General features: G+C 53.6%; 1 protein-coding gene across 1 annotated transcript in view; it reads right to left on the minus strand.

The window, feature by feature from the left end:
- FAM104A (family with sequence similarity 104 member A) overlaps nt 1-13,087 on the minus strand; it is a 19,024-nt gene extending 5,937 nt beyond the window's left edge. Inside the window, exons 1-2 of the mRNA XM_004709168.2 lie at nt 12,864-13,087; nt 3,864-3,963 (exon numbers count right to left, since the gene is read on the minus strand). Of these exons, the coding sequence (XP_004709225.1) occupies nt 3,864-3,963; nt 12,864-13,087 (324 nt within the window). The remainder of the gene's footprint in view (nt 1-3,863; nt 3,964-12,863) is intronic.
- Between the last annotated feature and the right edge of the window lie 90 nt (nt 13,088-13,177).

Genomic DNA, 13,177 nt, shown 5'->3' on the forward strand with positions numbered 1-13,177 from the left:
AAGGGCTCAAGTAGAAAGAAAATGTTTTGAGAATGATGATGGCAACAAATGTACAAATGTGCTTGGCACAGTGGACTGTAACAAGAGTTGTCTGAGCCCCCAATAAAGTGATTTAATAAAAAAAGGTGTGATAGTTTCAAATCCGCACAGGCAGTTCTCCTGTCCAACAGGGCCCCTCTGAGCAGGACCCCCTCCATGGCGGTGGTGTTACCTGCCCTGTTTATGACACTCCAGTGAATTTGGAAGTGTCCACAGAGAAGGGCCAAGACAAACATGCACAGACTAAGACAAGCACTTGACTCTCTGACATTCAATGCCTGCTCCAATTCACCCACTAGTTGGGCTCAGAGGAGGATGTAGGAACTGAATTCCCTATGTTTCCAGCACTCCAAGCACTTGGGGGAGTGAGCTTTCTTTACCCCTGTGCTTCCAGTGACACTTTGAAAGGGCTGTTCTGCCACCTTAATACGTTTATTGTAGATTAAACACCCAACCCTCGGTGCTTTACCCAGGACAGGAGCTTTACCCCCAAACCCTTCGACTGCACCCACCACCGCCTGGGCTTGCAGTTGACGAGAGCAGGCAAAAACTTAAAAGCCTTCAAAAAACCTTCAAGGAAACTTACACCAATTATCGAAATCGTCATCAATGTTCACCTTTTAGAAATCAAAAAGGTAAAGTAAAATACAAATTAGAGGTACCTAACATCTAATTTCTTCTAATCAGTTTAAAATTATAGTTTTACAGAATACTGATTTTAAAGATACATGGACTCCTCTATATTGTTATTTCCTTTTCTGCCACACCTCTACACTAATACCGCCCTTGGAGTTTTGGGATCATTACATTAGAGTGGTGCTCCTCCCAGTTCCGACAGGAACCAGACCCAGGCTGCGTCAGGGGAGGCCCTTGGCCTTAGCTCCACGTTGTTCTCCCCACTGTGGTTGCCTCTTTCACCCCATATCTACTGGGGAGAAGACAAGGAGCAGCTGTCAGGTATCACTCTGATCCCTTCAAGGAGAGGAGGAGTTAGGGGACCTCAGCGCCAAGGAGTGAGGCGTGTCCTCTGCACCCAGGGCCCCTGAGCTGTGCACTTCCTAGACCCAGGGGGAGACGGACACACGACCCACAGAGAGCTCCAGGGGATGCTGGGACCCGGGAGAAGGGCCCTTCCCTGCGAGCTGCCAGTCCACGTCTAGACATCTAGCCTCCCACAGGGAGAATCCACGTGTTTGCAGACACCCCCGGGGGTATTTCTGTACGGGATCACTGGAGTCGGAGAAGAAGCACCACCACATCCTCTCTCCCTGTGACTGAAGCTGCTCCCCACCCCACTGGCCCCGGTTTTCACTCTGGCAAGTAGGGATAACAGCCCGACACAAAACCGGATGAGAAAAGACACCAAAGGTGCCAGGCTTCTGTCTCCCTAACTGCCCTGGGGAAAGGAAGCACACGATGTCCCATTTCACAGGCCCGGCCGAGCCTCGCCAGCATGGCCGAGTGCCGCAGCACAGCCCCCAAGCCGTACTCACCAGGCTAGCCAACATTAGTGCACTTGGTTGGGGGGAAATGTAGTTTCTGGAAACAAATTCTAAGCTAACAATTTGAAGTCTCTCTTAAAAACTAAATTCCTCCCCTATGAAAGTGAAAAAAAAAAATCCTATTACATATATTAGCAGAGACACACAAAAAAATTGGTTCTTATATCTTGCTGTTGGCCCAACAATATATAAAGATATTCATCTGGTAATATTTTACGGATTTCTTTTATACCCCATATCAGAAAGAAACCAGAGCGCCTTAAACACATGTCTGCTTCATGAACACAAGTGTCTACTCCAGGATGGCCGGCCTCCCGGCGGCACAAGGGGAAGGCTTGGGCTGCTAGCAGAGGGCTGGCAATCTGCACCCACCAGAGGCTCTCAAGGAGCAAGTCTTCGTCTGTGTGAAGTGCAGGTGTCAGCCTGGGAACCCCCTGGGCAGTGCTACGCGGTCCTACAGGGAGGGGGCTCTGAGCCAGAATCAGCTTGATGGCTGAGCGACTTTCCATGTGGACGGCTGGTTTCTTTTGCCTGGCCTCGAGCTCCCCTGGGCCCTCGGCCCAGCCCCCCACACTGGGAGTACCGTTCACTGGGGGGCCCAGCACGGTGCAGGCTCATGCCCAGACGGGTCCCTATTCAGTGAGCCAGGCTGAAATGCACGGCTGGGACCTCAGGTTCCCTCGCTGAAAAGAGAATGCCCGTAATTACGGCAGAGAAGAGAGAACCTAGTCCATCCTTTCATGAGTGAGGACAGTGTGGCTCAGAGGCAAGGTTCCTCTGGGCGAGTCCCAACAAGATCCATGAACCGAGTCCTCCTATCCATCAACTTGCTTCTGTGACCCCAAGGCCGCGGCTTTAGAGAGTGGGTGAAGGCCATTTTCTACAAACAGCAGGAACAAAACCCAAAAACCCCAAAACTTCTGCAAACGAACGGAAAGGTCTGCCTTTAAACCAGGGAAGGTGAGGACGACAAGGGTGTGTCGCTGCTAATGGGCATGAAGGACAGGGAGAGGCTAGGAGGTTACTGACCACAGAGTGAGGTTGCCACAGAACCCGCTGCTGCATCCCTGTACACACCAATCAGCAGGAATGGCTCGCAGGCACAGTGCTGCCTGAGGCCAGCTGCAAACTCCTTCCCAGGATGTCCTGGGACCCCAAAGAGTGGCAGTTCACAGCCTCTGCCTACCATTCCTTAAGGAAGCCTCTTATCTTTGGCCTTTGTGCCCTCCCTGAGGCCCCCCCAGTGAGCACTAAACAGGACGTGTAGAAAGGCTGGGTAGCTAGATCAGACAGGGCGGGGACCTCCAGGTGAGAGGGTTCTAATCTGCACTCGTCCTGCATGTGTTCGAAAGTACCCACTGAAAAACCAAAAATGGGGAGTCCCGCAACCCCACTTCACAGCAGCTCTCTTTAGAATAACCATGAAAGGTGAACGGGCCTCACAGTGGGTTGCAAATACGGCCATTATATATCTGTAGCTGGAAGGTTAAGCAATACACTTGCCTCCAAGAAACAGGATGATTTGCTTAATTGCCAAGTTGGTTTCTGGAATATCAAATAGGGGTTTAAGAAAGGTTTTCACAAAGGCCCAGGAAACCTCTAACAGACACAGACTTGGGGTGAGAGTGGGTAAAGGAAGCAGCCCTGGTGAGGTCAGGGGTGGGTGCTGGGCTGCTGACTGGAAGGCCAGCAGGTGGAAACCACCAGCCACGGACGGGAGAAAGACAAGGCTTCCAATCCCTAAGTAGTCACAGCCTCAGAAACCCACAGGGGGGCTCGACCCTGGCCTGGAGGGTCACTGTGGGTGCGAACAGACTCGATGGCAGTGAGTTTATGAATAAAGGTGCCCTGGTGGCAGTGTGGGTTTGACGCTGGACGTGAACCAGGGGTCAGCACTTAAACCCCACCCACTGCTCCTCGGCGGAACAAAGATGAGGCTGTGTGCTCCCAGAAAGTGACGTCTCCAATACCCCACCCAAGGCCACCAGCAGCACAATCAACTTGGTGGCAGGAGGTTGTGGGAGGCACCATGGTGAAGTGCTGGGTGGCTGACAGAAGGTTCAAAGGCACCAACTCCCTGGAAGCCCTCTGCAGAGTCACCACGAGTCAGACCCCGCTCCACACTCTGGGGCAGGCTGCTGGCTGTCTGGCTATGTGCAAGCTTGTCCGGTGTGACGGGGCAGGACCCAGACAGACAGAATACTCATCAAGCTGGCTTTTTATTTATCCTTGGAATGCCTTTCTCTCCGCTGCACGGCAGAAGGGGACTGGACCTAGCTCAAGCAACGAATGCGGGTGGGGCCTGCCCGGCCCCTGCCCTACCTCTGTATCCCAGGAGTCTTGAAGGACGGGGTTCCGGCTGCTCCTTTTGGTCTGGGGGGGAAGGTGGCTGTCCTCCTCGCCGCCATTCCTTCTCCTTTTCCTGAAACCAGACCACAGGGGAAAACAAACACAAAGTAAACAACCACACTGTAATAAACAATGTATCAAAGCGCACAGGAGGCGGCTCCAACAGGCTTGTGGGAAAGACGGTGGGAGAAAACTGTACCTCTCCCAGGCCTCCGAGCCCCAAGCGCACTATTGCTTGGCACAGACGCACACAGACGGCCAAGACGGCAGACAGCAGCAGTAGGGAGGCCTTTGAGGAGCATTTTTAGGAGAAGCTTGGAGATTTCAGAGGCCTCTGGCAGACAGTAAGAGCAGCAGGAGGTTAAACACTCAGCAGTCAGACTATTGCTCTGGCCGTCACGTCAGCTCCAATTCTTAGTGAGCCCACGTCCAACAGACTGTCTGAAACACTACGATGGTTGCAACTGGGGGCCACTCAACAGCCACTGTTCCTGTCCATCTGAATGTCCTTCCTCTGGCCCACTGAACCTTTACTGGACCAGGGGCTGATCTCTCGTGATCACACGTCCAAAGCACATGAGACAACGTCTCATCGTCTCCCTGTAGAGGAGCCTGCTGCCTGTTTGTTTGTCCTCCGGCAGCCCCTGCACGCTCACGACTCTTCGCCTGCACCATCATCCAAACACAGTGGCTCTTCTTTGTTCTTCCGTATCCAACGGCCAACTTTCACACGCACGTGGAGCCACTGACAGGACTACGGCTTGAGCCAGGTGCATCTTAGTCCTTGTGTTAGTCTGGGTAGACTAGAGAAACAAATCCACAGACACACACATGTATATACGAGAGTTCTATAGAAAAGGTAAGTGGACATTCAGAAAGCATCCCAACCCCGTCCAGTCCAAGCCCATACGCCCGTCATTCACCCAAATGTCCAACACTCATCTACAAAGCCCTCCTCAAACTTGCAAAACACATGCAATGACGCGGGATGCAGGAGGAAAGCCCGAATCAGTGAGCATGTAAACATCTCAGCACTGGCAGGGGTCTCCACTCGGCTGCTCCAGCACCCAGGGCTGCATCGGGGTAGGTCCATGTGGCTTCTCCTCAGGGATGTCTTGCAGGCAGTAAGCCTTGCCAGCTGAGGCAGAGAACTGGCAAAGGCAGCTGCACACACGGATCTGACCATCAGAGAGCAAGAGACCCAAGAACCAGAAAGGTGAGGCTCACCGAGCCATTTATCTCTCTGCCCTTCAATTAACCCCACGTGTTTATCGGCCAGGTTGTCACAATAAACCTGAACCATCACAGTCCTCAAAGTGACCTCTTTGCTCTGTAACACTTTAAAGAGGTCTTGTGCAGCAGGTCTGCCCAAGGCAGTCCACCCACTGATTTCCTGAGTGTGGCTTCCGTGAACTTTGATTGTGGACCCAAGAAAAGCGAAACCTCTGACCACGGCCCGTTTCGCTCCATATATCGTGGCGTCTATTACTCTCCAGCTGTGAGGAGTGTTTTCTTCATGAGAAGTGTAAGCCCACTGAAGGCTGCCATCTCTGATCTTCGTCAGTGCGTGCTCCGAGTCCCCTTTGGCTCTCAGCAAACAAGGGTGTGTCATCTGCAGATCACAGGTTGTTAGGCGCATCTCCAACCCTGACGCCCTGGTCTGCTTCCCAGAGTCCAGCTGCTTGGATTACGTGCTCAGCATACGGGCTGAATTCAAACTCAGACTCCCTGCCGTCAAGTCAATTCTGAGTCACAGCCACTCTGCCGGATGGAGTCAACGTGCCCCTGCAGGTTTTCACGGCTGTACATTTTTACAGGAGCTAAAAGCCTCATTTTCCCCAGGAGGAGTGGCTGTTTCAAACTGCTGACTCTGAGGTTAGCAGTCCAACAGTAGCGCATAAGGCCACCAGGGCTCCTCTGTCACACACCACATCTAGCCACCTGCTTATCTTTAATCTGGTTCAGGCTGATTAAAAAAAAAAGAAAGAAAGCTAGACTTCTGGGTTATTACAAACCTAGTTTTACCTTTAAAATGTTTCCCTCTGTAAATGAAACCCACTGCATTATCCACTTCAAGTGCCTTGTAAAGCCCTTGAGTCTAAAGGGAAGCACTTCAGTAAATTGTCTATCTCAAAACAATTCCATGCAGAGCGTGCATGTGCTAGGGCAGTGGTTCTCAACCTGTGGGTCGCTACCCCTTTGGGGGCCTGATTCATAACAGTAGCAAAATTCTAGTTATGAAGTAGCAACAAAAATAATGTGATGGTTGGGGGTCCCCCACCACATGAGGAGCTGTATGAAAGGGCCACGGCATCAGGAAGGTGGGACTCAAAGTTGAGCTCCCGCAAAAGACTAGCACAGGAGTGCACTATGTTGGCTAGCACCATTCGGAGGTAAGCGCTGTGTTCTCATACATGCTTGCTTGAGAAAGTCTTTGTTACTGAGTCAGTGGCAAAAGGATACAAGCTTCACACACACCCTTCCTGATTTTAATCCTTGTTGTATCCTCTAGCCCCAACAACTGCCTCGTGGGTCTATGCACAGGTTCCACATGAGCATATGCAAGGGTCCGGGAATTCCCACTTGTGGCCACACCAGCCATAGTGTGTTAGGATCCACACTGTCAGACACCTATGCGCATCATCAGCGAGACACAAGACAGCGTCCTTCGGGCGTTCACTGCCTGCCCTTCTCCGACTGGCAGTTCCAGGCTACCTAACCTTCCTTCCGTCATTGAGAGAGCGTGGCTGCTCCCAGACACCTCTAGATCCATCACCCAGTGTTCCTAAGGAGCCTCTTGCCTGTGGGCTCCATGTATCCCGACTATTCCCGAGCTGTCACACTCAGCAACCACAAGGGCTCTGGTTGGTGTGATTTCCCAGTACAAACACTGCCAAGGCTGCTCTGGGCCACCCGCGCCATCCATTGTCCGCGAGACACTGTGGTCTGGCTCTGTGGTTGGGCGGCAACTTTGAGATTCCAGCACAAGGTCCTCAAGAGTCTGCCATGGAAGAAAAGCTGCAGCCTTTCCTCAGTGGACTGCAGTCACAGGTGTGTGCGACGAAAGGCCCATGTGAGAGCCTCAGGAAGGGGGTGGATTCCGTCACGGAGATCCTTAATAGGACCGGGTAGAACTGCCCCTGTGGGTTTCCAAGACTGTCACTCTTAATGGGAGTAGAAAGCCTCACCATTCTCCCTAAGAGTGGCTGGTGGTTGCGAACTGCTGACCTTGCAGTTGGGTGAGCAGCCCACCTTGGAACCCACTGTGTCCCCAGGGCTCCGGGTAGGGCACTACACAGCATGTGTTAAAAGTCTCCCTGGACAGCACTAGCTTCACAGGTGCTAGGACACAGCAATAGCAGTGATGCTTAGAAAACATCCAAAGCTCAACTGTCTAGCCCAGCGGTTCTCAACCTGGGGGCGAACAACCCTTCCACAGGGGTCGCCCGATTCATAACAGTAGCAAAATGACAGTGATGAAGTAGCAACCAAAATAATTTCAGGGCTGGGGGGTCACCACCACATGAGGAGCTGTATGAAAGGGCCGCGGCCTGAGGAAGGTGGAGAACCCCTGGTCTAGTCGGAGCTAAAATGCTTAATTATTATTAACAGGGAAGTGGGCAGGGCTTTGAACAGAGAGCACTTAGCAACCTGGGCAACAGGTCCTTCCTTCAACCCATGGGTCTTTCTTCCTTCAGGTCTGCGTATCGACTCGGGCACCAGGCCACCCGTTCCCAGTCAGCTTCTCTGATGTGCCACAGATCCTAGTTTGGGCTGGGACCCAGGGAAGCAACGGGCACATGTGGTTCTGATACAGCTTTAGCCGGCGTGTGACAGGCTCCGCCATTTACTGTGTCCTCAGCCAAACTCAGTTGTTTATTAGATGAGATCAGCATTTCTGCTCCCAGCCTCTCCCCTAGGAGATGAGATCTCACCTACACTTTATTTTCAAGTCCTTGGAGGCTAGAAATGCTATGAGCACCATGTTTTATTAATCATTAAATGGATGGGTAGTGATCACAAGGACCAGGGCACTGTTAATTTCACCCTAATGTGATCAGAGAGCCCCTCAAGGACCAGGCTCCAACAGCAAAGCAAAGTGTGCAGGGGCCCAGACGGCCACCATAGCCACGGCCCAGTTATGACCGCTTTTAACTTCCTAAGGGGAAGAGTGAGTCACCCTGGGCTGAGTCCTACCAGGCGGAGTCGGCCCACCCCCACCCCCACGGTCCAACCTTTTCACCAGGCTGGCCCTCCCCAGCAATCTGCTTCCCGGCTTGGTGAGACCATCTTTGCTGACACGGCTTATCAGGGAAGTACTTGCTACTGTTGCTGTGAGAGGCCGGTGGACTGGTTGTGCCGCACCAAGACCTGGTGTGTAACAGTCCTGTGCCATCCTCACACGCCGCCACTGAGTCAGTCCATCCCATCAAGCCTTCCTCTTTTGCACTGCCCCTCCACCTTACCAAGCCAGGATGTCCTTCTCCAGGGACATCGGGGGCAGTAAGACGTTGAAGGGGCACTTCAGGATCAAAAACGACTCAAGATATGGTTCCTGGGTCTGGACAGTCCCTGCTCAGCTGTGCCTGCCATGTCACTGCTCAACCTTCCAGCCTGAGGCGCAGCCACTGCCCGGATCAGGAAGCCCAGACGCTCCACTCTCTTGCTCCCTGGGCCAGGAGCCTGCTGGCCACCGCGCCGCTCTCCTGGTTCCACTGCTGCTCTCTGGCTGTCTGCTCTCACCTTACCCTCTCCCTGTCTCCTGTGCCCAGGAGCCTGGCTCAAAGAATGCGCTCGCTCTCATTGTTTGGTCTTGTGGATAACAAAGCCCCTCTTTCCTGCCTCTTTGCAAGCTTAGCAGGATAATACAAGGAGCCAACCCCCTGACTTGTATGGTCCTGCCCTCGGAGGCTGGTACGCAGGGGTCTTACATTAGAACCCCTCTCATTCCTTGGTGGGTCCCAAGCGCCTCATTTGCACAGTCTCACCCAATCACTTGGTGGGAGTTGTCAGATCACGGCAAGAATAACCACATAAAAGCCACGCACCTCCCCACAGCCACCGTGGAACATCCCATCCCGTGGCAGTGTGCTGTCCCCCACAGCCAAATGCTGGTGGGGCTGTGGGCTGCCGAGTCTTGTGAGCTGACGTCCAGCAGGTTCTGACTCACAGCAACCCTGTCTACGACAAAACGTAACACCGCGTGGCCCTGGGCCATCCTCCCAACCGCTGTCACGTTTGGGACCGTCACCGAGCCAAACTTACAAGCCTGACCAAATAAAAAAAACACACTCTCAGAGTCAAATCCAACTGATGGGGTTCCCACAGAACCAGGTAGAGAACTGCCCCTGTGGATTTCCGAGACTGTAACTCGTCACGGGTGCAGAAAGCCTCGTCTTGCTCCTGAGGAGTGGGTGGCTGGTGGTTTTGAACTACTGGCCATGCGGTTGGTTAGCAGCCCAACAGTAACCAACATGCCACCTAAAATGCCAACTTCCTCATTTATGAGGGGGAGCAGTTTCATGTGACCAGAACACCAATGTCAGGGAGGCTAAAATCAGAGCAAACCCAGATGTCATTACTGAGTCGAACTGTGCCCCGGGAGACCCCCGCACATCAGGGTGGAAGTGTGCTCCACAGGGCTTTCGACGGCTCCGGTTTCAGAGGGTAACTGCCAGCCCTCTCTTCTAAAGCACCACCGAGTGGACTGGAACCAGCAACGTTTTAGTTAGGCACAGCACGTGGAGACCATTCGCGCTATCACAGGGCTTTACTGAGGAGGTCCCACAGTTTTAAAGAAAGGAACGAATGGACTGGTTTTGAGGATCTCAACTATTGGGGCGGGGTGGTGGTGTTAAGGATGGGAATCACAAGCAGTGCCTCCTAGCCCGGGTCTGTCTCTTGCTGCCCGAGAACCTGCACTGTGGCTGATGGTGGCTGGCCCTCGCCTCTGGATGGTGCTGGGTCCCGAATGAGCCCTACCTGGCTCTGCATTCTGCTTTTCTTTGGGTTCTGCAGATTCTGTCCTTGAAAGAGTCTTCTCTCAAAACATTGTTAATAATTGGCCAGGCTACAGCCATCAGCCTCAACCCTATCAGTACAATCAGTCAGATGACAGCTGTTGACATAAATGTCTCAGTCCAGGTTATAATTTCAGCAGGCAGCCTTGGCATGATTAGACCTTCTCCCGCGGCCATCTGGCTACAGAGTGGTTGGCATGGGGGCCTTCCAAGGAAGGCTGGCTTCATTCCTTTCCCCAATTTCACTTCTTGCCCATCTTGCTATCATCTTCCTATCCCAGGGCCTGAGCACCAGGAGTTTCCAATCTCTTTTCTGAAGTGACAGAACCTTTTTCTCTTGGTGAAAGAGAACAACACACAGGTAGAGCCACGTGAGGCCTGAGGGAGGAGGACCTGCTATAGCTGATTAAGGCAGGGGCGACCTTGCCACACACCCAGCCCTCTGGCCACCCTAACAACTGGCAGGGGGAAGGGGAGGCACCACTATCTTAGCCAGTTCTCCAAATGCACATAGAGGAGACAGACCCAGGCCAAGCGAGGAGACCTTCAGAGACTAAGACTGCTGGAGCTGCCCCACCTGCCCGGGGGACCCTGGGAGAAAAGGGAAGTGGGCAGAGCCTGCCCCCATCAAACTTCTTTACATGAAAACATTGCCAGTAACAAGATAATCTGATTGTGTGCTAGATAAAAGGTTTGTGCTACCAGCAGAAAGACACTATTTGTGTCCTAAAAATATATATAGTGACCCTATAGGACAGCATAGGACTGATTCTATGGGTTCCCCAAACTAGAACTCTTTTGGGGAGTAGAAAGCCTCCTCTTTCTCCCTCTGAGCACCTGATGGTTTCAAACTGCTGACCTTCAAGATGCAGTCCAATGTGTATCCCACTTCACTACCTGGGCTCCAGTTAGTGTACAGATCTGGGTTAGTTTAAAAAAAAACAAAAACAATTGCTTCTCGGCCTTTTGGCTAAGATCAAGTGTAAAAAAACAAAAACAAACACCACCTCACTGCCATCAAGTTCACTTAGATGACAGCAATCCTATAGGGTTTCTGACAGGAATAGAAAGCCTTTTTCCCACTGAGGAAACATTCCGACTTTTTTCAGACACCACAAAGTAGCATCAAAGCAGTAGATTTGGCAGAAAACACACGCACAGCTACAAACACAGAGACACAGCCAAATCAGGCTTACTACCCCTAAAGATCCTGTCCCTAACTCCAAAAGCATGTTGGTACCAGGGCCCTTCATTTCAAATTTGGTCCAACCTTCTTTTCCAAACAAGTAGAGACTTTATACCCCCCCCCCCATCCACTAGGGTGCACCCGCTGGGGGAACCCCTAAGTTCTTAGTGTGCAATCATAGAACCTCAGGGCGCCTTCCCGAATCTCAATCCCCTAGATGAACTCTGTCCAGGGCAGAATTGTCACGGCGAGACTTCCAATCACACTCAGAACCAATGGGCTGACGACCCAGTGTCCTCTCCCAAGACAACCTGTGTGCCGAAGCCTCGCTCAGACCAAAGCAACTCGCTGCCACGGAGCCCGTTCCAACTCACGGGGTTTCCAAGCCTGGCACTGAATAAGGAAGACCGAAGAAAAATCAATGCACTTGAACGGTGGTGCTGGAGAAGAGTATTGAACGTCCATGGACTGTATTTAGAAGGAAAGCTGGAGTACCCCTTAGAGGCAAAGATGGGAAGACGTCGTCTCACAAACTTTGGACACATGGTCAGGAGAGGCTGGTTCCTGGAGAAGGGCAGCATGTTTGGTAAAGTGGAGGGGCCGTGAAGAAGAGGAAGGCCGTCTCTGAGAGGGATGGACACAGTGGCTGCATCAATGGGCATAGGAACCCTTGTGAGGACGGTGCAGGACAGGACATGCTTCGTTCTGCTGTGCACAGGGTCGCTATGTGTTGGAACCAACTCGATGGTGCCTAACAACTTTTTACTGGCATAGAAAGCCGCCTCTCTCGCACGCTATGAGGCTGGTAGTTTCAAACTACTGACCAGGGTGCCGCACTGAGCCTCATTATTACGGAAGAAAAGAAAGGGCGGTGTGCATGGGGAGATGGTCAGTTTATCAGGGTAATACAGGGGCTGGGCTTTCGGATAAACAGGCTTTCACTTCCAATTCCACAAGGGGGTTTTCTCATTTTAAATAGATCCTCTTCTAACTGGGGTCCCCAATGTCAACTTTCACACGCCCACTTTCTTACCGAGGAAAACAGCGGGCGGGAGAAAAGAAGACATGCCAGCTGACCTCGGGGGGCCCCCTACCCAGCCCCCCAGTCAACGATAAACCTGTCGGTGTCAGGTGTCCACGCTCCGTGGAAGGGTGGTGAATCCCGGCTACCATCCGACCTCCCGCTCCTGAGCCAAACGGCTCCGAGCCCAAACAGTTTAGAATTCCGCCCGTTCTTCATGCTGCACGACCCACTCTGGTCAGCAGCCCTCCTGGGCGCAGTGCTTCCAGGCACAAGTTTTTGGAGTTCACCTCATCCTGGGGCTGCTGGGTTAAGCCCCAGACCGCTTTCTGACCCCGGGGAGACGCCAGGTCCCAGCCCCAGCCCCTCCCGGGCGCCCAAAAGGGCTCCTTCCCCAAGAGGCCGCCCATCCCCCCACGCTCCTAAATATAGGGCAGGGAATCCTGAGTGCCACTCACTCTCTCCCAGGACCGTCCAGACCCCGTCCTGAGGGGGAAAGGCGAGGGGGACAACCTGATGAGAGCGCTCAGGACCGTGGAGAGTCACTCCTCCAGCCGGCCCCCGGGTCCAGCTACCAACGACCAGGCATCGCGCTCTCCCCTCCTCCACCCGACTGCAGGGCGCCCCAGATGGACCTCGGCAGGGCCCCCGCCCGCTCGGACCCCCGCTTCGCGCGCCCCCGCGGCTCGGTCCCCCCAGATCTCCCGGCAAGGGACTAGAGAGGAAGAGGGTCCCTTCTCACCCACCTGGGGCGGAGGCGCTCGCTCATGGCAGCTGGTGGAGGGGAGCGCCGCCCCGGCGCCGCTCCGCGAGAAGACGGAACCGAGGATGTGGCGCTTCGGCGGCCGCCACGCCCACCCCCTCGGGCCTTGGCCCTGGCCGCCGCTCGGGTGGACCCAGCCGGTGGTGAGTACCCCTCCGTCGGACCCGTACCACCGCTACTTCCGGCGTCTCCTCCGCGCCCCCCCATGTCGCCGCCGCCGTGGTCCCGCCCTCTCGCGGTTGCGCAGTGGAGAGGGCCCGGCCGCGCCGACCGGTAACCACGCCCACCGGAAGAGGC

The sequence above is a fragment of the Echinops telfairi genome, unplaced genomic scaffold, assembly GCF_000313985.2.
Source record: "Echinops telfairi isolate 266 unplaced genomic scaffold, ASM31398v2 ScPeMD7_7458;HRSCAF=8496, whole genome shotgun sequence".
Taxonomy (NCBI): Eukaryota; Metazoa; Chordata; class Mammalia; order Afrosoricida; family Tenrecidae; genus Echinops; species Echinops telfairi.